We start from the raw sequence: 25,508 nt of genomic DNA on the forward strand, positions 1-25,508 counted from the left end.
GCCAATATTTCAAATTTATTCTTTGTGTAACCGTTCTGGATTAACAAACATTATTTCTGATAGTGTGTATGTTTCCAAACGTACAACTTAATCATCAACCTCAACACAAAATAAAAGCTCTAGATCCAAGTCTATATAATGTTAATTTCCAGCACACACTATCAACAGGGAAAGTGTAAATATGTGTATAAGAGTGTATGTTTTGCAGTTCATGGGTTTCCTTTTCACATCTGTGATATTTATGGAGCAGATTAACTTTGCTGCTTGAGAACTTAGCCTGTATCCAGATGCAGCCATTCTTTTGCATTATTCCAACCTTTAAATAGGAGCTGCACTAACCATTTGCCTGATGGCCAGTGGGGGTAAAGGACAGGACAAACACAAAGTGAGGAGGTTCAAGATTTTCTGAGGGTTGTCTTGAGGGGAGTTGGTGGGAGGTGTTTAAAAACTATGTTCAACCTGTTTGGGGGCTTATGGTAAAATAACATGACCAGAAACTATGCCACCAGTTTTTAGCAAAAAAAACTCTGGTGGCCCCACACACAAGAAAAGGGATTCAAGGCTGCATGCAGACACGGAGCTTTAGTCGCCTACCCCTACATTGTCATGGAGAACCAGTTTGGTATAGTGGTTAAGGCTCCGGGCTAGAAACCCTAGTCCCGCCTTAGGCACGAAGCCTGCTGGGTGACCTTGGGCCAGACCCTCTCTCTCAGTCCTAGGAAGCAGGCAATGGCAAACCACTTCAAAAAAAATCTTGCCAAGAAAACTGCAGGGACTAGTTCAGGTAGTTATCAGGAGTCAACACTGACTTGCAAACACATTATATTACAGTATTATTTTCCCATGTTTTTATTCTTGCTTAAAGTGTTACAGCAACCACTACTCTCTGTATTTTATTTCAAGAAAACCTGGGGTATCCCATCCCCTCTAGTTGGTAAATCATGATTAGATGCAGACCGGTTCATGCATGTTGGCCTCATTTTACTGTTTACTTCCCCTAACACAGCAATAGTTATAATTATGTGCACATAAGATTTACACAGCTAATAGCACAGCTTAAGGGAAGTATGTTTACTGTACGTCTGAATCCCAAAATTCCATCAGCACAAAATATCTTGTTTTGAAGATGGGAAAATATGTGGAACAAAGGTTTGAAATTTACATTGAATTATAACTTAAAAGAGAATTTTTATAAAATGATGTACCGCTGGTATTTAACTCCTGATAAGTTATCAAAAATATATACTGGTGTAACAAATGTTTGCTGGAAATGTTCACAGGGTGAAGGAACTTCTTATCATCTTTGGTGGACTTGTGAAAAGGCTAAAAAATTTTGGGACCAGATATGCAATGTTATTCAAAAGATTCTCAAAGTGAATATTAAAAAAAAAAACAGAACTGTTCTTACTGGGTTTGATGGAGAAAGGATTGGAGAAACAATAAGGACCTTTACTTCTATATATGATCATAGCTGCAAGACTGTTATATGTGCAACGATGGAAAGACTCACAAATACCTACAGTGGAAGAGTGGACTATTAAATTAATGGAAGCTGACAGCCTTAATAAGAGATAATACTGTTTCTAAATTTGTCTCCTCATGGCAACCCTTCCTAGATTACGTGCTTGGGTTGGGAAAAAATGAAGCTTTGATTGTGGGATTTAATGATTAGATGGTTTGTGTTGATAGAAATAATGTGAATTAGGATTAAATAGTGGTAAGAGATTAACTTTTTTTGAACTTATATCTGTATTGGAGATAGTCGGAAGTCACTTCTTTTTTAATCTTTCTATTTGATCCTACTTTTTTAGTTTTTATCTTCTTTTAGTTCTATCTTCTCTCTTTTCTATATTTTCTGATTTGTATTTTAATTGTACTTTTTATATACCTTAATAAAAGTTTTGATCAAAAAGAAATCTGTGTTTTGCCAATTTTAAAACATAAAGGTGTATATCTTTTTAGTTTTAGAGGGATCTTTTAGAGGAAAATGGGGATGCAGGAACCAAGTTTAAATTAATATTGTTAAGTCCTCTTCTGTTTTCTTTGTTAGATATATACTTGCTGACATGAAGCTGTTAAAATTCTACAAACGTATTTCTTGTTTTTGTAGCTGTGGACAAGAAAGTTGACCTTATCACAATTTGAGCATTTGAACACTTAATTCAGTTTATTAATTATCCCAAAGTGGCATAAGATCTCATCTGAAAGTAATCTCGTTAAGTGGGTCTGGGTTTGGTCAGACCTAACAAAGGAGGAGATCTCGAAGTATCCTATACCGTACGCTCCCACATCTTCCTCAGAGGAAAAGTAGAATATGTCTCTCATAGAATAAGCAACCAAAGGCCAATCCACATTAATATTTGATTTTTCTACTGTAATGTCTGCTTCACTTGCACATCACATACCCAAACTCATTTTCCCAACAGAACTGTTCTTTTTATTCAGTTTTACTCTATTTTTATGGTGACTTTTTGAATTTCTGAGATTTCCCACCATTAGGAAAGGATGCTGCTGCTATATAGTCAATGGGAGTAGTTTTAAAGATGTTAGAGAAGCAGTTTTCCATTATCTCCTCCTCAGACTTCAAGGGATCTGGGAAGGGATTTGCAGATAGGAAAAAAAAATCCTAAAGAAATTATTTTTCATTGCACTTCTATATGCTTATAGAACAATAATTATTTTAAAACCTATGTTCCTATGCTGTTACCCATGGAGTTACTGCATTATATGCATACACATTCCTAAAAAACAAAAACCCTAACATGCCAGTATCTGTTGGACATGTGAATCCAATAGCACTTCAGCACCTCATGATCACAAGGGGGCAGTGGATGTAGATAGAGAATTAAGGATTTACTGTGTCTCCTCTTTGTCTATCACAGTCCTGCTTTGTTTTACAAAACTGCTTTCTTCGCTGGTTCACATGCATTGACTCTCTGAATCTCCTTCTGATAGGATGTACTTAGCTAGGTGCTAGGCTTTGCCCACCCCTATAATGCATTTCTGGTAACTAAATCTCTTTTCTGTTAGTTTACACATCCTACTTCACCAGTGATTACTCACATCAAATTCCTGCTCTTAGGAAGGGTCACAGTACTTACAGAATACTCCAATTCCCAACAGTATGAATGCAAAGAAAACTAAAACTGCTAATTCATTGGGAAATGAACGCATTAGATTCCACTGGCATTCCTGGATAGCACAAAGCTGAATTTACATTTCTTTAAAGCCCCCTATATTTTAGGTAACGTTTACTGTGCTGCACACAGCTTGTTGTACATGCTCAGGCTTTAAGCACAAATTAACACCATGGGAACTTTCCAACTTCCTGCCTATTTATACTGCAATTATAATGTTGAGCGCTGATGACAGTACTAGGCCATGCACAACGGGGTGTATTCATTAAGTCTTGCCTACGGGGCAATTATGGTATTTTGAAAACAACCACAGGTTTCCAAAACAAAAGAGGCATCAGTATTGAGGAGAACAGTGTTTCTCAACCTTGGCAACTTTAAGACGGGTGGACTTCAACTCCCAGAATTCCTCAGCCAGCATGGCTGACTGGGGAATTCTAGGAGTTGAAGTCCACCCGTCTTAAAGTTGCCAAGGTTGAGAAACACTGGAGTAGAACGTACTAGATCTGATCTGCTAAAAAGCCACGTTACCGCTAGAGGACAGAAGCCGGGTAGAATTGTCTGTATTCTCTTTGCTGACCACTAGAGGTCGCATGGAGTTTTCCAAGCCAGATCTGGTCGCTCTACTATGGATTCTGCTCATCATCTCCTCCGAAATAAGAGGAGCAAAAAGCAAGCGTATGCAGTTCTAAGAAAGTGCCAACAACAGCTGCTTCTTGAAATTTTACGAGAATTGTTCTTTTGTTCGTTTCTTCCTTTAACAGTTCTCCTTTTCTTTTCAACCTCTCGCCGCTGTTAGTCGTGTTATTACCCCTATCTCTAGCAGAAGTTGTTTAGCTCACGCCCTCTGCACTAGTTTGTCCCATCCAAGATCCCGTCGTTATCCTCCTCCCCCTTTCCTGCTTCTTTCCCACCTTTTTCGCCAGGCCAGCTCCGCCCCTTCGGCCCAGCAAAGCCCGCCTCTTTCCCTTTACGTGAATCAGCTGGTTCCAGCGTGCCTAGAAGCCGCCGGTGATTTGGGCAATTAAAGCGCGGTCGCGAGACTTCAGGTGAGAGGGAAGGGAGCTGCTGTGTGGGGAAGCGGTGGGTCGCGCGCGCGGGGGAGGGAGTCCGAATCCTGGGGGCCCCTTCCTTCTACCCCTCCCGGAGCCCTGAGAGACCGAGCGGGAGGCGGCGCGCGGGGCAGAGCTTGCGCCTGGCTGGGGTGTAAAACTTCAGTCACGTGTTAGGAGCGGGAGGGACGGCGGGAATATCCCGAGACCCTCGTAAATAGCGCAGCTTCTTTCGTCTGCCTGTCGCTCGCGCGAGCCCCCCCGCTTTCTGCCCCTGCGCCTTGGCATTCTCTCTCCATTCTGCAGAAAATAGTCTCCTCGCGGTCTGTGTCTTGGGCTGAACCTGCACCGTGAAACGCATGAGTTTGACCCTCCTGAGATTCGGGCCCTTCCCCACCCCCAAGGGAAACATTCCCATGAATTCTTCGGAAGATAAAAGAGCAGCGTGATACCTGTTGGATATCGCCCTCTGTTCCTTCCCTATACATGCTAAAAATCAATAGGCTGCCCTTGACACGGTCTGGAGAGTGCTTGTCAGGCCCTGTGTTCGTGGAAAAACAAGTTGTATTCTAAATGCCACGGGTAAATTGGGGAGGGGGTTGTAAGTGTGATGACATGGGCCCAGTAGTCTATGTGTGAAAGAGAGAGATCATTAGAGTTTTATCCTGCCTTTTTTATATATAACTCAAGGCGGTGAACATACCTAATACTCCTGCCTCCTATTTTCCTCACAACAACAACCCTGTGAGGTGGGTAGGGCTGAGAGAGAGAGACTAGCCCAAAGTCACCCAGCTGGCTTATTTTCTCCTGAATATGGCTTCTGATGTAGCCAAAATTGCACCATCCACCCACATGACAGCTACTGTCTGAGTTGGGGAATTTCAGGTTCTACAGAGGTTCAGAACTCTTTAGGGAAAGGAATGCTAAGAAGTCCCAAACTCTTTGAAACAGTCCAGAGAGGATTCAGCTTGATCAATACCTATGGAAAACTGGCTGACCAAGTTTTCCAAGGTGCTTGAATGCATGGATGTATTCTGAATCCAGATGCAGCTGTTTGGAAGCACAAAGAGGACTGATCTGCACTGCAACACTTATTGCAGGTTCCATATATTAAGTGGTAGAATAGCCAGCTACTTTAAGAATCTTCTGTTGTCTGATTAGCAAATTAAATGCTGACAGGATGATGTGGCAATTAAGTTGGATAAATAACTGGCTGAAGAGCCATGTTCAAAGAATGCTCATCAAGATGAGGGGTAGCATCACATGAGATGAGATAAGGTTCAGTCCTAGGCACTAAATTAACATCTGTATTTACTTTAAAAATTGGTATTTACTAAAAAAGATTCAAATAAAAGAACAGGTTCTGAGAAAGACAGTGAGGATAATCAGGAGATTAGAAATTAAGTCCTGTGAAAGAGAGATTGAAGGAATGTTTTAGTATTCTAGGAGGAAAATATGATAAAATCAATCTAAACTAGGTAGATAGAACTGTCATTCTTTGCATATGTGTAGGATATGTGTCATTTGAAAAGTAGGTTGCTATGAAATGAGGTTAGGCCAGTATAATCGCTGGATTTTTAAAGAAAGGCATATTTCCTCTGACATTTTCTATTAATGCTTTGGTTTCATGTAGAAAATTGTATTTTTGAATTTCAGTAGATGGGAGAAGCCAAAGTTGTAATTTGAATGTTTTTTCTTGAAGTTGTTAGTTATTGCCATGATATAGTCTTGGCATAAGATGAGTCTTATCTTCATAAACTGTAGACAGTGCCTGCATTCACACATTGCATTATGCTAAGATTTGAGATAGAGGAACAGTCATTACTGTATTTTATAAATATAGGTAGAAAATCAAGTATAGTTTTAACTATAGCTTGTATAAGCAATAACGGCTTTTAGATCCTTGCAAACTATAGCTTGCTAGCTGCAATTCATTTTTACATAAAACCATAGTTTACTTTGATTATGTGGCTATCTGCTTAGATTATCTAGCAGAGTCTCTGGGATAAAATATAGTATAATTAGATATGGTGCAAAGTATGTGGTGTGTTTGGAATCAATGCATGAGTATAGCAATAAATGACTTAGGATGTAGCAATTCTTTATTAAGTATGTTTATGTTACAAATGCTAATTATAATATTACAAGCATTTCAGCCACCTGCTGTTTGTGTTGTCATTGCTTTTATGATGTGATACTGGATTTTTTAAATAAGGTTTTAGAGGAATGTGGAATAATTAATTGAATGATTGGGTTCTTATTTGGCACTCCTTGTTCTCCTTGCAGTCTATTTTTACCAAGATAAGATTCATCTTATACCAAGACATGGTAATAACTAGGTCTAAGCTAGTGAGAAATTGTCAGCTATCTTCCCTCTCTGTTCTTATAGCTAAATATTTGTTGTGTCCTTACAGGGAAAATTGAAATTATTGTTATTCAGTTTGAGTATTAAATCTCATGACCTTAATAACTAAATAATGAAACAGGGAGGATCTCCCTGCTCCAGCAGTGCCAAACTTATTTAGAGTTGCCGGAGCAATAGCACTGTGAGTGAAGCAACATGCACTACAAAAGGTCTGCCTCAGACTCCCTGGGAGAATGCTAGCAAGATGGCTCATAGCAGGACATACATTCCTGGTGCTAACCTCCAACACACCAAGGAATTGCTAGGTTGGATCCAGCTGCTTTTCTGCCAGTGGGAGAATTCCCTCTGTGACATTTAGCTCAGCACTGCAGCCCATGGAAAGTGGAATGAATGCTAATGTACAGTACACAGATCTTTACAGTTCCTAGTAGCACCTCCCTCACTGTTCCTGGGCAGATTTAAAGGCGGGGGGAGGTTGTCTTGGAAACTAGTAACGGAGAAATGGACAAATATCATATTGTCTTCTGCTCCTCCTGTGGAATTCTTCATGGAATCAGAAGCTCTTCAGACTCAGTAGGCTGATCCATCCTATTGAGTGCTTGGGTAGGGAGTGGGGCTGAAGTTTGAATGGACCTTGGGGAATTGAAAAATCATAAACATGGCATCATGGTAGGTATTCTATGTGTACTAAAAGTGAGTCTGTACTTAATTGTTAGAATATATGTTTAATGTGTCACTGATTGGCGCTATGGTAGCAAACACTTAAAGGAATTATATGCACAGTATAGGGATCCTTCCAGCTGAAGAGTAGAGTTTTTTTAAACCTAGCCATTACTGTTACTTCTTGCATAATATCTGTAAGCATTAGATTTCTTGTAAGCAACAAAACCTGCACCCTGAATTGTAGGGAAGTCATGTTATTTTCTGACATGATAGGCTTCTATCATTATCATCATAATAGAGCTTCTAAACATAAGTATGTGTATATAGTGGGGAATATCAATATATGCGTTAATGGGGATGAAATATGACATTTTCATACTTTTATAAATACCATGATATAAAGTTGATTCTCTAAAGGCTTCCTTCATTTCACCTGTTTTAAAATTTTATTCCATGAAAATAGAAATAAGTTTCTTTTGTCTTTGTGATTGAGGAAACTGTAAAATAAATTAACATGCTGTATATTAAAGACAATAGCACTGTTCTCTAGAAAATATTGAATAACTTTTTTATTTTTTTTGCAGTTGCATTACACTATTGGCTCACATGATCCATCAGTCCTATACTCCTGCTTTTGATTTTTCCTACCCATATGTAGGACTTTGCATTTGTCTCTGCTGATATTCAGCTTGTTGATTTCTGCCCATTGTTAGAGCTTGTCAGGATCCTCTCACTCTTGATATTGTCTTCTGAGGTGTTTGCTATCACCACATTTTTGTGCCATCACAAATTTGATATTCATATTCTATAACTCCTCATGCAAGTTATATATAAATATATTGAATGGCGTAGAATGGAGCTCTGCAGTACGCCGTTCAACTTTTCCTTCCAGCCTGATACAGAGCCATTAATGTACACTTCTGAGGTATGATTGTTCAATCCGTTGTTGAACAATTGTTCAATTATTCATAGCCCAACCACATTTTGGCAACTTCTGTACTAGGATTTCATGGAAAACTGTCAGGTGCTTTGCTGAAGTCAAAGGACACCATGTCATTATATTTCCATGGTCAGCTAAACATCCTTGCCAGCAAAGGAGATCAGATTGGTCTGGCATGATTTGTTCTTGATTAACCCATGCTGACTCCTGCCAAGCAATGCATTATTTTCTAAATGCTCACAAATTTACTGCTTAATAATCTGTTGCAGCAGGCCAGGTATGACCTTTAACACCTAGCAGTACTAGCAGGGCTGGCTGAAGGGGTTACCTGTCTTGAAGACACAAGCTTTTAACCAGTTATTCTCTAAAAGTGGTTGGGATGAATATGAATCCGTACTTGTAAATGGCCTTTTTTAATAGGATAACATAGAGTAGATTTTTTTCTCATTACAGCTTTGTGTAGTTCTTTGCTGACTTTATCATTCTTAGACTTTGTAGTATTTCCATTCTGCATGGATTTCACCTCCTAAGGTTGTTTTGTTTTCAATGGTTTACCACACAGACCCATTATTATTTCAAAGAGGAATAACTTGGTGATGGAGCATTTTCAATGACTGATGGACTCAAAAGAAGAAAGGTAATTCTATACTTTGCACACACAAAAATCAAACTAACATTGGAATGTTGAGTTCCATCTTGTAAATATCCAGTTATCTGGAGTACAAAGCTATGGGATTTTTTGTTGGTCCTTCTCAGTTTATATATGTATATGTCTGCCCAGATGAGTACAATAATAGTATTTTGCTGACTAATAAATTTAAATTTTTCTTGCCTAATAATACTAATATGTTAATACGTGTGCTTCTTAAAGTTATGCAGTATTTTAGATCAGAGGACTCGGGGGATATTTGTTAGAACTCGAGTCAGATTGCATATGACATTCAAACCAAATGGGAAGAAGAATAATGGGATTGTTCTGGTTCAGAGGATTTTTTTTTTTCAAATAGAAAACTTTGTTTTTCACTTGTGCTTTGCTCTATCAAATTTATTTTCAAAATAACCTTGTGTTAGCTTATAGGTTAGAGATAGGTTAAGGAAAATGACTTGGGCTCATAGGGACCTTTAGGGCTGAGTAGCGATTTAAACCTGGAATTCCTCACCTACATCCCATTAACCTGCCATATGGGAGAGCTACCCACAAAAGCTTTCATATCATATCTGTACAAGTGGTAGAGACATTTGGGGACAAGCATTCCAGATATTTTAAATTTATGCTAAGGTTTTATAAATGTGTCCTTAGATTTTCTTGAACTGCTTTTCAATATCAGAAAATTGAGAACCCAATTACTTTTTGGATTAGATCTGCATCTGAATAATGAAATTCAAATCACTTATGATATATGTAGTACATTTTTTGTATCAGTTCTGACCTGCCCAGATTTTATATGTGTCACTGTTTCATATTTATGCTAGCTTAGCAGCCCAAGAAGGAGCAAGAGAAAGAGGCCTGGTCTATGTGTGGCAGGCTGGTTCCTATTGTCCTACCCCAGAAAGACTTCCTGGTTGGATCGGAAAAAGAGTGTTGCAGGCAGCACTTGGAGAAAACCATGGTGTACTGTTATCTGATGGTATGTAACTTGAATCATTTGCTTTAAAACAAAATAGCCAATTTTTAAATACTGTCAGGATAAATTTTCAACCAGTTATATTTAAAAGAGTTTTAATATGGTGTTTGATATTTAAAAAGTTAATAGTTCATTTACACAAAGTTCTAATACCTGCACTTTTATCTCTATTCTTAATTAATTGGAAAGAGTAAGTCAGAAATACATTAATACTTTCTTTTTGTAAATACAGTTTAATTAATTTTTATACTGCCATACTCCCATGAACTCCTGGTGGTATGAAGTGTACAATATAGTGTTGAAATGTGGCAAAACATAGCTTCAGTTCTGTGTTTATTTTGTTTACCTGCAGGATTTTGATTTGTGGGCAGTTTTATTCCTATCAGTTTGTCTTCTCAAATTATGATAACTAACTCATTATCTAATTATGAAGCTGTTGCGTCTTCTGTTCATTGTGTTTTACCACACTTTATTCTTTCCCCTCCCCCCCACTCAGGCTATATGTAATGACATTTGAAGTTAATTTGAATAACTTTCTTTTCTTTCAGATGGCGAAGTTTACAGTTTTGGAAAACTTCCTTGGCGACTTGGGCTAGAAGAGGCTTTTATTAATTGTCCCATACTGGAAAAAGCTTTGAGTGGACAACATGTTGTTACAGTGGCAGCTGGCAGCTTTCACAGTGGAGCAGTGACTGAAGGAGGGGTGGTGTACATGTGGGGGGAGAATTCTGCTGGTCAATGTGCTGTGGCCAATCAAGCTACTGTGCCAGAACCCAACCCCCTCAGCATTTCTGATGGTGAAGCTGGACCTTTCTTGCCAATTCGGATTTTGCAGTTGACATGCGGAGAGGAGCACACCTTGGCACTTTCACAGAGTAGAGAGATATGGGCATGGGGAAGTGGCTGTCAACTAGGCCTTGTAACCAATACTTTTCCAGTGACCAAGCCGCAAAAAGTTGAGTACCTGGCAGGACGTGTGGTGCTTCAGGTTGCTTGTGGGACCCATCATAGCTTGGCACTGGTTCAGTGCCTCCCCACTCAAGACTTAAAAGCTCTCCCAGAGAGATGCAATCATTGCAGCCAGCTCCTCATTACCATGACTGATAAAGAAGACCATGTCATCATCTCTGATAGCCACTGTTGTCCACTGGGTGTTGTTCTGACTGAGTCCCAGACTGAGAATCGTACTTCTTGCTCCTCGTTAGAAAGTCTGGAAAGAAAGAGTATAACAAACAGCCAAGGTGAGGATTGTCAGAAAACCCTTTCAGAAGATCAGGTGCTGTCTGGGGCAGAGTATGATGTAGCAAGTATAGTTTCAAACAATGATGGACAGGAAAACAGTGGCATTTCTAGTCCAGGAAACCCTTTGAGCACTGACAAAACAGCAGTAAAGCAACACTTGACGGGCCTTTCAGATCATTCATTAAATGCAAGCAGGGAGAAGCAAATCAGCTCTCAACCTGAACAGGTATCCATCTATATTCATTTGGCCATAATTTTCTTCCTTTCTGTGTTGTGTTATGTGCATGCAAAATTCTTAAACTTCTCATAAAAGCTGAAGATCAAAATGGCCTTAAAAGAATTTCACATGGCCCCTTAAAAACACATATGCCAAGTGAGCTGTGCTAGATAGGATGTTGTATAGTCACCATGTTTATCCAACTTTGGGTAAGTCCTTGTCAGAAAGATCCTAACTAATAGCCAAGTTTAATTAGGTTATTGGAATAATCTCCTCAACATTTTCTTTATGAAGGCCTTTATGTTTTAGTGCAATCTAAGTACAATGAACAAGAAATAGGCATTTTGTGGGTTTATATTAGATGACTATAGTTTTGTTGTAAATCATGGACCAGGCTGTTAATAGCTTACTTTGAGCTTTCTAGGTTATAAGTAGAGCCTGTTATCAGTGCTGTAGATGGACTCTTCTCTCTCCACACTAGAGTGATAGCTTTATCTTGGAAATTAATATATAATGGGACATTATAATTTTTATGCTTCAGATTTTGAAAACTGCTGAACACTCATCAATGCCAAGTAATGCATACAACTTCTCTGTGGTCTCAGCTTACTAGGAGATGACAGATTGTTGAATGCATGCTTTTCAATATTGGCCAAGTTCTCTTCAGATGGATGGTTTGTGCAGAGACACATTTGTTGCAGATATTTCACTTTTCTCTTAAAATTACCAAAACCACATAGCAGTGCAATAGAAGAATGAGTAAAGTATGACAGATTTTTTCAGTTTTGTAACGTTTATGGAATTCCTGATTAACATTGTAATTCTCTATTCCTGAAGCATTATGATAGAACCCATTTGGGGGCAGTGGGGTATGGAGTGGATTATATATCTGAAATGGTCCATATCATGTACTTGCTCATCTGAATTGTCCTTTTTGTAAAATTGGTGCTCCTTGATGACTACATTTGGTTGTCAGGGTAAGTCAGAATTATTTAAACTTCTGACATTGGAATGAGTGGTATGCTTGGTGTGTGTGCGCTCAACTTCTCCTTTACATGAGAGCTTCCTAACAGTTCAAGATGGTTCTCTCCATGGCTTGTTTAGCCTATATGCAGGCAGGAAACTGGTTTCTTTCGTATCTAACAAGACTTCCTGCTGAACAAATATTGAGTAAAATAACTTGTTTACTCACATCTGCTAGTAGGAGAAACCAAGCGTTGTGCACCAGCATGCTACTCATTCATGATAAGCCAGAATTCTAAAAGAATTCTCCTTACTGTAGTGTCCAGATGCAGCCACTATAACTGTCTTTTAATGCAGTTAATACTTAATTTACATCTTTGTGATTTATTCAAAAATGAAGAAATACAATAATAATATTTGAAACAAGTTTTATTGTTTTTGCAGGTTGCTCAACTGCAATGTTAGGAACTAAGTTAATGTTGGGGATTTTTTTCTGTGATCTAGAGACTAGCATTCAACTACACTGTGCACTTACGTTAACTCTATGAAATCCATCAACTGATCAATAAAATTAGGCTGATTCTTCCTATGATAATATGTTCAGAACTGCCCTACTTTGTGAAAGATACCTTATTTATTTGCTGTTTTATCTTGTAAAATCTTGATTTTTTTCTAGCAGGAGCTGCACATGTGCAGTTAGACAATATAAGGGCATATGGGCAGGTCACATCACTGGTTTTGTTTTCCATCAGTCCTGCTATTTCAGTTCATATTTCATTTTTCTTTGGCAGTTACTAGTATTGTGAACAGCTCATATTTATGCTAATTTGTAGTGTGATTAAATAAGCCACAGTGACAGCTTTCACAAACTCAATAACCTGTTCTTATAGGGTTTTTTAAAACCTTGTGCAATATTTTCTTGTGCCATTTTTATTATTTTTTTAAAGAAACTTTACTAATTTTCAATAAGGAATAAAATATAAGGAAACAGAAGAAACAAAGAGAAAGAAAAGTTCAGAAAAAAAGAAAGTTAAAAGTGCAGAAAAGAAAAATAAAAGAGAGAAAGAATAGGTGACCTCCAACCTCCTTTGTTGCAGATACAAATATAGAATATTTACATCTTTTACTCTAAAAATATAACTAATACAAAATACTTCTCTAATCCTAAAATCTAATAATTATCCAAACCCCAAATCAACATGGCATTTTACGATCCCAAGCAAAAAAACAAAACAAAAGCAATTTCCAAAGAGAAGCAAGGCTAACCCCCCCCCTTTTAAATTTCAATACATTATGCCACCGTCTCCGCCACTACCATTAATGTCCAGTCCTAAATATCTCTTTTTGTCATCTATGTCCATTTAAAAATCTCATTAATATTATCATATACCAACATCCCTTCCCAAAGATAACAGAAAGCACTTTCATATCACTCATATTTCCCAATATTCCCTTATATAGTCCTAGTAACTTCCCCATTCAGTCCTAATCAACAAGAAACCTCTCTAATCAGGAGTCGTGACCTATATTCATTTTTACTACTATAAATAACAATCTTAACATCGTCATACAAGTTCTGGTTCCAAAAAATTACCATTAATCTATCAGAAAACACAGCCTATGTTTTAACCATAATCAAATAGATTTACTTTATACACTTTCTGTTTATTTTTAAGAGGTTCATTCTTTAATCCTAACAGATAGTACTTCACATATTGAGTCATTATTATTTTCTCCTTGTCTTCTTTCAGGAGCAACTTCAATACATTCTCTTTATCTTTTAGTAGCTTAAGACCTTCTTTTTGTAGATCCAAAATAGTTAGATCCAAACACCATTAGACTGATCCAGGTTCTGTTTACTTAGAGAGTTCATTCTTTAAACCTAGCAAACAGTGCCCCACAAGTTGAATCTTTATTATTTTCTCCTTGTCTTCTTCTTTCAGGAACCGTTTCAATAAGTTCTCTTTGTCTCTCAGTGATTTAAAACATTCTTTTTGTAAATCCAAAACATTATCATCATTAGGCTGATCCAAAGTAACTGTAAGTCCAAAATAAGATTCTTTTTCTTTAAGATCCAATGAGATATCATTCTCTCTTTCTTCTTCCATATCTTTATTATCCATATTATTCTCCAAAATATCCAACTTGTGTTCAACTTGCCTCACATCAATAGCAGGCTCATTTAATTTAGCATCGAGTTTCTTGTTCATATTATCAACTTTATCCTCCAGTGACTGAAAATTAATTAACTTTGCAGAAAAAAATTATTTTTTCTGCAAAGTTTTGAAACATAATCTTGAAACACTCATCCCTGCAGTTTGCTCTCTTAATAGCCATTGCCAGTAGCGCTCTCTAGTGTCACAAATACAAATTACATTTTATCCAAAGTAAATAGTGAAAGGGAGAGAGTCTCTTTATCTTATTTAAAATTCCTCTCCAATCAGGGCCAATTAAGTAAGAAAACAGCAGCATTCACACAATTCCCATACCCATATTCCAATATCAAAAACCCAAGCTCAGATTTGCCAGAAAAAATAAAATAAAAAGATTCCTTTTCTCTTGTTTCTTAAAAATTAATAAAAAGTCCAAGCCTTTGCCCATCTTGCTGAATATACAAAACTATTTATCCTAATTAAAAAAAGAATGTAAATCTTTCCACAAAGCACCTATAGTAGCCAAAAGGAAAAAATACACTGTAACTAAAGAAAGCCTCTCTTTAACCCAATAGAAGTAAAAAAACAACAACAAAAAAAGTAATTTTGGAAATGAGAAGCTCAGCGCAAGTGTGATCATTCGCCAGTCGATTCCGAAAGTCTCTGTTTCAACTTCTGGCTGTGAAAGGCTGTCCAGAGGTCATATGGGACGATTTTTAGGATTCTCCTTGGTTTTGGAGAATTCTTCAGGCTCCAGGAACCTGCCTGAGCCTAAAAAAGTCTGTGAAGGTGACTCTCCACTTGAAAAGGAGAGCCTCACGTGTGGCCATTACCCACCGGAAGTTCTCTTGTGCCTTTTTTATTCTTATATACAATACCTAGTATTGGCCTGGCAGTATCCAAGGCAGAGGCTGGATTCCTGCATCACACCAAGCCATCATGTTGCTTGTTTGGCTTTGGGTTAGCTTATTTTTTTTAATAATAACTTTATTGAATTTTAAAAGCAGAAAGATAAAAACAAGAAGTAATCAAGAAAAGAAATAGGAGAAAAGAAAGAATAAAGAAAAAGAGGAAAACAGGAGTACAGAAACAGAAATACAAAAATAGAATGACTTCAGACTTCTTTTAGAGCAGATATAAGTAAAACATACATTAAACTCTTGCTCTAAGATTACTACTCATCAAATCCATATATCATAATTTCATTTTTTTCTGTTTCCCACAAAAAGTCCAAAAGGGGCTTCCAATTAGCATTAAAATTAGTGTCTTTTCTCTAATCAGGCTTTGGCTTAGTTATTGTCTGAATACCAGTGTCTGGTAAACCATTGTATAAATGTTAAGCCAGTTGTGGCATCACCAACTGAGAATGGTTAATCAAACCTTTTTTTAATATAATGTGAGCACCTGTTATTGAGTAAATATAATTACAATGTTTAAAAAGTCCACTTGTTCATGTCATGATTATAGATTGTAAAAAGCAGTATCAAATTTCATCTCATTTAAAGTGATCCTGATTTTTTAAGAATTGGCTTAGGAAAACACTTAAATAAAAGGATGCAGAACCAGCATTTAAAAGAGTACTTTCATTTGCATATAGTTGTGCATCATATATGTAGTATGGTTTAGTGCTTGGGGAAAGAGAAAGGTGCAGTCTTTTGATGGAATGCAGCATGTGTTGGTTACCTCATTAGTGAACATCTTGTTATCGAAACAAACAGTAAGAAGCAGAAAGCAGTAAATTTGGTGGATGGCCACTTTTGGCTACTTATCCAGACTTAGTTCTTTGTTCAAGTCTAGCATGTAGAGTTAGAGTGGGGTAGTTATGGAAACAGTAGCAAGCTTTTCATACAGAAGGCAACAATGCCCTTGGTCCAGTTTTTTAAAATATGAGTGAGCAGAATTTTATGCTGTCTCTTAAAAAATCCTGCTGTAGAACTTAGGTCACTTTTCTCAAATGTGTGATGCAGCCAAGAAACTTAGATAACTCATCTTCAGTATAAGTTGTATGTGTGTGTAATAAAACAAGGTGTCTTGAACTACCTAATGTTAGCATATATGCTGTAATAGATTTCTTGGGTTTGTTTACTGTATTTCTAGCAGTCTCAAGAAGAGGATCATCTTGTTTGCCTCCCCGGTCCACCCCTACCAGGTACATCTGCCCTTAATAGCCTAGTGGTTTCTTGTGCATCTGCAGTTGGTGTAAGAGTAGCTGCTACTTATGAAGCCGGAGCCTTGTCTCTGAAGAAGGTAATGAACTTCTATGGCACAGTTCCAGGTTGCACAGCCTCCCCATCTAGTGGAAGCTCTCCAGCCCTGGATGGAGCGAAGGACAGCCGAGAAGAGCAGGTCAAGCTGGAGTCAATGCACGGGAAAAAAAGTTCCAGCTTGGTGGATATTCGAGAAGAAGAATCTGAAGGAATCTGTCGAAGACTTTCCTTGCCTGGTTTGCTCTCCCAAGGTGAGATGCTCAGTTAATCTCCAGGATTTTCATTCTTCATGTTAATCATCTAATTTCACAAACATATAAGGAATGTACGTGCTTCTAATGGCAGATTTTATTATGTGCCAGCCCTTCAGTATAGCACCTTTTAAAGCAAACTGTTTACAGCAGTTAGAATGGCAAGTCCTATAAATATTTTATTCCTTCTTTTCCCACTCTCAGTTAATTTTCATAGTTGCCATTTATGTAACACTAGTATGCTTGATTACGGCTTCTAGAAAAACATTGTTTGCCTAGGGCCCTGTTTTCTCTTGGAATGGATGTGGTCCAAAGGCAAAGGGCCAAAAATTAATGTCTTGTAGTCTTTATACTGTTATTCATTTGTACAGCATTTTTCATTTGCAGAGCTGTTAAAAATATGTGCCCAATTATATTTTTTAATTAAAAATTGGTCAGATCCAAATTCAGTTAACACCTCTAAACATGAATTAAGGTTCTCTTGATACTCATACCAAGACAACTTTTGATAAAATGTGTTCACTGTTAGTTTACTACATTTCCTAATGTTTCCCTTTATTCTCAAGTACATAGGCAGGGAGCTTCTGTTAAGATACAGTAAGTGGGCAGAAGTTTTAATAAATAGTTCAACCAGTAATTTTTATCATTTGACACAGGTTCCCTTTCTTTTGGCAAAAAGGGGCATTTAAAACTAAATGTTTAAGCCATAATTACGCAGACTACTAAATAGACATCAGTGTGCATGTAGCCATCCCCTTTGGTGCCTGCTAGACTCTGTACTAATCTTATTTTGTATACTATAAATATTATTTTAATTAAAAATAATTATTATAGAGAAATGGCATGGCTGCAACCCAACCTCCAGCATCATTTTTATTTTCAAAAATAGTTGGGCTCACTTAAAAAAAATTAAGATGATTGCTGCAGCTGTGTGGTTTTTTTTTTAGGCATGTGTCCAGCTGCCCTGAAAAAAACAGAAGTAACTTGAGGTGGTAGGGAGAATCTAGAGGGCTAGAACAGATGTCAGGGAACTAACTCACCAGTTTGTCATCTGGTAAACAGGTGTCTTGTGATTGGCCATTCCCATCAGTGAATGGGCAAACTCCTCCCAGCTATGACACACATTCCAAAATACTGCCTGTGAAAAAACAACCTGTGGTTACAATTACAGCTTGACTTTCAAGGGCTACCAGGTCTTAGCTGCAAAGTTCTAGATCAGGGTTCCTCAACCTCAGCAACTTTAAGATGGGTGGACTTCAACTCCCAGTATTCCCCAGCCAGCACCTCAGCAACTTTAAGATGGGTGGACATGGCTGGCTGGGGAAGTCTGGGAGTTGAAGTCCACCCATCTTAAAGTTGCTGAGGTTGAGGAACCCTGTTCTAGATGACCACTAGATAGCAGGGAAGAATTAGTTTTCTGTGCTGCCATCTAGTGATATTTTTGCAGCTCAAACCTCATAGCCCTAAACCTTGTATATACATGCCTAATAAATGGAAAACATCCACCAGTCCTTTTTGTTGGAAGTCTACTTTTGTTTTTAGACTGGCTAACTGGATTCCACTTTAAGGTCAAACTGCAGACTAATGGCAAAATTCATTCTTTATGAAAGCTGCTTAGAAAGGAATGTGGTGTCTTCTTTGCATGATACAAGTATTCTGTTCTTCAAAAAAGCAATTGCAGGTTTTATAGGAAATAACTACCTGATATACTCTGAGCTACTGATATGGCTAGCGCTAGGGATTTTAAGAATTTTTAAGAAGGGGGGGATTAGTTAACGTCATGAACGTAGTGTATAGTGAAAGATTCCTCTTTTATTCCAAATTAGATTATATTGAAAAGATAACTCATGCTTATAACAAATTGCCTAGGTGACTTCTTCAGCATAATACCTAGCAACTAGACCTGCTAAAAAGAATGTGTGAATCTACCTTTTAAGGATTAGCAAATAATATATTTAGTTGAACAAGTGATATAGTTAATTGCTCTAATTATTTATTCCTGCTTCCCATATTGAAGTTTCTCCAAGGCTTTTGAGGAAAGTAGGACGAGCCAAAATGAGGACAGTTGCCCTGACACCTACCTACAGTGGTGAAGCTGATGCACTTCTTCCATCTCTGCGCACTGAGGTGTGGAGCTGGGGGAAAGGAAAAGATGGGCAGCTGGGACATGGTGATGTCTTGCCAAGGTAAGAGTTTAGAGAGGAAAGCTGTCCTTTGCCTAGGAAACAGTAATTCTCTCTTATAATCCTCTGTGTCCATCTGTGATGGGATGTTATCTGCCATCAGAACAAATTTGTGGGACTTACTGGAGGTGCAATAGGGAGGAAACCAAGAGAAATCCCTTCATTCAAGCTTATGTTTCCTCACATAGCACTAAGTATAACCCAGCTGGAATTGTCTGTGTATGTTTTCTGTGTAATGACTGGTTCAATATGTGTGGGCCATCTTGACAAAACAATTTGTCTTCCATATTGGCATTGCATTTTGGTTAAAATTGATCATTGTATTCCTATGAAATGTACTCTGTGCAGTTTTCTTCTGTAAGTTGAGGATCTTGATTTCATTTTGTGGGTTTGCAGGCTCCAGCCATTGTGTGTAAAAAGTCTTGATGGTAAGGAAGTAATTCATTTGTCTGCTGGTGGCCATCATTCCTTGGCACTCACTGCTAAATCGCAGGTAGGAGAATAAATGCTGCTTGCTTGTCTCACATCTGGAGCTTAGTTTGAATATATTGTTTTACTCACTAGATCAAACTCTGTGTTTCCTGTGTCTCACTCTAGGTTCAGATTCCCTTTCAGTGTTGTATGTTTTCAGTGTTGATACCTTTTGCATAGATGTAAATGTTTGTACGAACTTAGACTGAAAGCATGCATATTGATGAATTATGGGCAGAATCTGAATGAACTGATGATTTTCATTTTGTTTTGCCCTTTCCAGCAGTAGTTGTTCTTTAGCTACCTGGGCTGGATGGGGTTTAATTCTTCTTCTCTGGATGACTAAGCATTGATAGGGACTAGAAAAGGAGTGAAAGATTTTATTTATTTCTGTATCTATATTCTACCTTTTATTCAGGAGCATAAGGTGGCATGCATAGGACCCAGTCCTCTTATTTTTCCCCACAACAATAAACCTGTGAGGGAAGTTTGGGCTGAGAGAGAGAGGGACTATTCCAAAGTCCCAAAGTGAGCTTCTGTTATGTTAGAACCTGGGTCTCCATGTTCCTAGTCTAACACCCTGACCCATTACATCATGCCAGCTCTTGTTTGTAAAGTGTTGAACAACACTGTAAAACAAGATAAGGACAATTAGTAGCATTAGCTAAAGCAAATGCAGAGGATGATGTTTCAGGCAAATATGTAAGGCTAATAAGGAACAAGCTATAGATTTTCATTTATTTATTGTGCATGACATGAAACCGTATGACTTATCCCCATTACACTTGCAATGAAAGGATAAAATTAATAAATAAACTGAGCTGATAAAACATTATAGTGATAACCCCCAAGAGGTTAATATCCAGAAGCTCAGCAAAAGAGAATCATTTTAAGTTAGGGATCATCTCTGCCTTAGGAACCAGACTATTCCATAAAACCAGGACAGCAACAGAAAAGGCACCTTTTCCTGTCCCCACCCATTTAGCTTCATGAGGGATGGGAACATGCAGCATACCTTGCCAGCTCAGTTGTTCAGGAAGGGCAGATTCTACCTGGAGCAGACAGTTCCACAAGTAACCAAAACCCAAGCCACAAAGGGTGTTATAGGTGATAACCATCACCTTGAATTGTACTCCAAAATCAGATGAGGACATATATTGCACCTCCTGTTCAGCCCAGGATTTAGATGTACAGCTGAGTTTCATCAGCATATTGATAATTCATCCTGGACTGGCAGATAATCTCTTTCAGTGGCTCTGTATAGACGTTGAATATGATGGCACAGAGGATCAAGTCCTGAAGGACTCCATATTGGACTGCCAGGGCTTTTATATCTCAGCCCCATCTTTTTTACTGGAACTAGTGGCTTTTTTAACTATCGTCCTGGGCATCTCTTCTGCCATTTCTCTCCCAGAGTAAATCGAGGAGCATTTCTGGATCAGTGAGCAGGGAGAGGCTACTCCGGGACAATCATATCTAGCAACTTTGCTACTCAGGATTTCAATATTCAACGAGGAATCATCAGGTTGTTGGGTAATTCCCCAAACTTATCAGATTCGTAAGGTGCCTGGTCCTGCCACCTTGAGGAGATTAGAGGTGCTGATGCCTCAATGACCAGAAAATGATCAGAGTTTGACAAAGGACTGACAGAAATGTTCTCCATCTTCAGATAAGGAACATGTTATGAGGTTAATGTAGATCCAGTTTATGGCCACCACTTTATGAGTTGGACTAGTTATGGCATGGGAAAAGTCCATGGGGACCCTGAATTGCTGGGCTATTTCCAGCCACACTACCAGGGCATGGTTGAAATCCCCCAGTGCAGAAACCGCAAGGAATCAACCGCAATCCCAGATACAAGATTGAGAAGCCCAGAGAGGGATATTGTAGTACAACACATCTGAAAGGCGCTGGCTGTGGAAGGCTATTTCAGATGCACTTTTTCATAGTTTGCTACACATTTATTTTATTTTACTTTGATTTTGGTTATATTAAAGTGTCTATCCTCTCTTGAGCATGAACCTGAGCAAACTCAGGGAGGCAGTGAAGGACAGGAAGGCCTGGCGCAATATGGTTCATGGGGTCACGAAGAGTCGGACACGACTTAACGACTGAACAACAACAATCCTCTCTACTTTTCCCTAATTTTCTGCAGGTATATTCATGGGGCAGTAATACCTTTGGACAGCTAGGTCATTTAAATTCTCCAACCACAATCCCTCGCCTTGCAAAGGTAATTCTGATTGTCACAAACTTCTTTCCAGAATAATTATCTGTAATTTAGACTTGCATCACCATATTTGCTTTTTAAAAAGTTTGCCAATACCGTGATATAAAAGAAGACAATTGTGGAGACTTTTCAGCTGGGCTTCCCATGGTTTCCAGGATCCTGCTGCTTTCTCAAATATAGGAATCTTGACCTAAGAGAATCTTCCTGTCTCTTTAGAACATGGTGCAAGGTCAGGAACAATCCCTAGCTATACTTCCCATCTGCAGCTGTTGAATGGTGATGTGTGATTTACCTTGGCATTTTTCCTTGTGAGTCTGTATGAAAAATGGCAGGAGAAGGGAACTAGAGTAGTCAGGAGCGCAAACACTTTGTAGGGAGAAAAAGGTAAAATGTTTGGGACTCTGGGTTGAAGAAAAGATGACTGAAAGGGGCCATGACTGAGGTGCATAAAATCATGCATTTAAAGTAGGTATCATTCAGTGAAACTGATTGGAAAGAGTTTTGGAGCAGATGAAAGCAGACACTTGTTCATTCTGAACATAATTACCCCATTGAGTTCGTTACCACAATCTGTGGCAATGGACATTAACTTGAATGGCTTTAAAGGGAAAATTGGATAAATTCACAGAGGGCAAATTTATCAAGTACAATTGGACTTGAAAACTAAATGTTGCATTTGGGTTGAGAGTAGCATTTTTCCAAATTCCAGTTGTAGGGATGAAAATAACAGTTGCCATAGAACAAAGTGGGAGAGGGGCATGTCTCCATCTCCAGTTTCCAAGCATTCAAAAGACATGTTTGGACCTTGTGATAGATTAAGAGGGGTCTTGGCCTGATTTAGCAGGGCTGTTCTTATATTCCAGCATTATGTTTTTATGTCTTGCTAGATATGTGATGATAACAGAATTTGGAATATAGCAGCAGGTCCAGACTATTCCTTATTCCTAGTAGATGGAGAAGATTTTCAGCCTTCATTATACTATAGTGGCCAAGAAGAAAAAGGAGAGGGTGGTGTTTCATCTGAAAATAACTGCCTAAAGAGTCCAACACTGTTACTAAACTCTAGTAAGGTGAGTATTACTTTTCGGTCGATTTCCTATAAAGCTTTAGAACATAGGAATGTGATGCTTAGTCTCGCATTCCATTCCATGTCCAATGGAAAATCATTTCCAGTAGAAACCCCCAGCAAAAATAAGACCTGTATTGTAATTGACTTACAAAATAACAATCCTCTGTGCCACAGCTGCAGCCTTCTACTTCTTGTCCAAATTTTGCCTGCTAGAAGAAATATTACATTTTCCATTATTGTTTTCAGCTGAGATGCTACAGTGTTGAGAATCTAATAGAGATACTACCACTGGTAGAAAATGTTAACAGTAAAGTCACTGTTACTATGCAGTGTTTTCTGTGACCTGTAGAAGATGACCTTGAAATGTGTCTTGTGAAATCAGTTGTGGCACGTGGCATTTTGTCTGTGCCTCCTGAATGTAGTCCTGATAATTTATTGGGGAGAGGGAAGAGAAAAGAAAAAGGGGATCAGTGAAAATGTAAGTACAACATAATTTCCTTAGATAGTAACCTTAAACAAAGCAGTAGTTAAATGCCACACAGATATTCTTGCATTTAATAGCTAAGGAACGTATGTAATAGGACAGGAAATTCTCTCTATTTAGTTCTTGAGAAATAATGTTAAATCTCCTGATTAATTCTGAATCTTCTTAAAGTGGCTTCTTTGTGATTAATGACAGAATATCCTGGGAAGTTAAAAAGTTCCCCCATTGCTTCTTGGATATTGCCATTTCTGATGTTAGGTTTGTGTCTGTTCTTTTAAATAGACATAGCTCAGTTGGTAAAATGTAAAGTTAATAAATGTCAGGGGATTGTAACTGAAAACATTTAGAGGGTTAACATCACTTCAAACTGCTATTAAAGAAATTTAATGATATCAGAACTGAACTCTTATTTTTCTGAGCCTAGTTTTAAAAAAAAACATATTCTAACAAAAAAAGCCAATATATATTCATGTTTTGTAAAGCATTTGTTTCAATTTACTGGCCTGGTGTTTATACAGTATTGTTGCTTTCCTTGAAACTACGGATAGTTCTCAGCTTACATCCATTCGTTTAGTGACCATTCAAAGTTATGGCGGCACTGAAAAAATGGACATACAACAAGTCTCCAAAGTTCTGGTCATCGCGGCAACAATGTCTGGGCCTCCCGAGCCCTCCCACAGTCTCCCAGGACCTCCTGAAGTACCCTTGCGTTCCTTACCTGGGACTCCCACCACTTCCCGCTTAACGACCCACACATCTTGGGTTAGAATGGGATTGCTGTTGCTAAGTGATGCGGTCACATGATGTTGCACTTAACAACCACATCACTTAGCAACAGCAGTCCCAGTCCCAATTGCTATCGTAACCCAAGGACTACCTGTAAATCATAAACTAGTGAACATCCTCTTCCCCTTTTTTCTTTTCCTCCTATGCCTGAGTTTGGTGTAAATGTTCTGGCTTATTAAACATGGCTTTGTATGACATTCAGTCTGGGAACTTGTGCCCACCATTGTTTTACAGAGTACAAAGGTACTGCAAAACTTACTAACACTTGATGTAGGAAACAATAGAAAGGAGGCAAGATAGACGAAGAAACAATATGTGACTGTTTTAGTTTCATATCCTTAACAGGCTTAGTTGTAGTATGGCATGGAAAGTAGGATGTTGAACCAAAAGCTTTCTGGAAAAGGATGGTTTTGGAGAGGGATGTAGAGAAAGTGAGTCTGGAAAATAGGTCCAAAAGCATCAGCAAGAAAGCAGAAGGGATAAAATCTTCTGAAGGAGCTTAATTGATATCTTTGAACATCACTGGAATCTGATTTCACAAGCCAGACTATCTGTGTCAAACCTGGGCATTTATGGATAGGATCAAAGAAGAAGCATACAGGTAGAGTTTATGAGATCTGAGACTTTTATTGATGAATCTGGTCAGTATAATAAATGCCTCAAGTATTATTGTTGTACATAATACACATACCATGATTTAGAAACAAGGGTATAATAAGTTATGTTAACGTTGTATGTGCACATTGTAGAGTTTATTTCACTGTGTAAAGTGGTAAAGTGGAAGAAGCTGATATCTACCAGAACATAAAACAGGACTAACCTTGAGACTTGTCTTGAGAGATTTTGAAAATAATGTATCTTCCCTCCAGCTAGGGTATATTAGCAGCGTGACAACAGGTGGAAATAAGTGTTTGGCTTTAGTGGACAAAAACATTATGGGGTACATCGCTAGTCTTCACGAGTTGGCTTCAACAGAGAGAGAGTTCTACTCTAAACTGAGTGCTATAAAATCTCAAGTTCTCCGACCGCTCTTGGGATTTGGTAAGAGATGTTTTTACTGCGTTGTTTTCAGTCCCTGACTTCTAAAAATCACAACACGTGATTTTTGGGTTTTTTTCTTGGATAAGAGTGCCACTGTATTTTTGTCTTCTGTTTTGCTCTGTATTCAGACCACTCTAATAGTGCCCCCCTACTCAGTCATATATTGTGCTGGATGAAAGACTGTCAGCCCTCGAGGTGGGCCAAGTCAGGAAACAAACAGTGCAAGGAGTACAGGAATGCTCTATTATTGTTCTAGGGTAACAGAGACTTAAAAGCTTGCCTGAGTTTCCCTTTATACCAAACAGAATCAAGGCAGGGGTATTTTGAGTTTTTTTCTCACATTTTTCCCTTTCCCAGCTGAAGGAGAATTTTGGGAGTTCATGAAACAGTCCCATGTACTTCAGCGTTCAGTATTTTTGAATGTTGAAGTCT

The 25,508-nt window shown here is 38.3% G+C and overlaps 1 protein-coding gene across 6 annotated transcripts in view; it reads left to right on the forward strand.

Annotated features, from left to right (window-relative positions):
* The first annotated feature begins 4,068 nt into the window (after nucleotides 1-4,068).
* Nucleotides 4,069-25,508, forward strand: part of ALS2 (alsin Rho guanine nucleotide exchange factor ALS2) — a 55,312-nt gene continuing 33,872 nt past the window's right edge. Inside the window, exons 1-11 of one of the 6 annotated variants that reach the window (XM_025167485.2) lie at nucleotides 4,069-4,183; nucleotides 8,717-8,791; nucleotides 9,628-9,782; nucleotides 10,328-11,247; nucleotides 16,452-16,503; nucleotides 16,624-16,812; nucleotides 18,830-18,998; nucleotides 19,392-19,488; nucleotides 21,622-21,699; nucleotides 22,584-22,766; nucleotides 24,905-25,076. In XM_025167485.2, the coding sequence (XP_025023253.2) occupies nucleotides 8,772-8,791; nucleotides 9,628-9,782; nucleotides 10,328-11,247; nucleotides 16,452-16,503; nucleotides 16,624-16,812; nucleotides 18,830-18,998; nucleotides 19,392-19,488; nucleotides 21,622-21,699; nucleotides 22,584-22,766; nucleotides 24,905-25,076 (2,035 nt within the window). In that variant the 5' untranslated portion in view covers nucleotides 4,069-4,183; nucleotides 8,717-8,771. Of the gene's footprint in view, nucleotides 4,184-4,226; nucleotides 7,221-8,716; nucleotides 8,792-9,627; nucleotides 9,783-10,327; nucleotides 11,248-16,451; nucleotides 16,813-18,829; nucleotides 18,999-19,391; nucleotides 19,489-21,621; nucleotides 21,700-22,583; nucleotides 22,767-24,904; nucleotides 25,077-25,508 lie in introns of those variants that run through there. The other 5 variants (XM_088135655.1, XM_007429507.4, XM_088135654.1 and 2 more) reach the window with 5 other exon arrangements.

Source organism: Python bivittatus, unplaced genomic scaffold (assembly GCF_059951505.1).
Source record: "Python bivittatus isolate LINGU-HERP-01145 unplaced genomic scaffold, Pbiv_v1 ctg000200_np1212, whole genome shotgun sequence".
Taxonomy (NCBI): Eukaryota; Metazoa; Chordata; class Lepidosauria; order Squamata; family Pythonidae; genus Python; species Python bivittatus.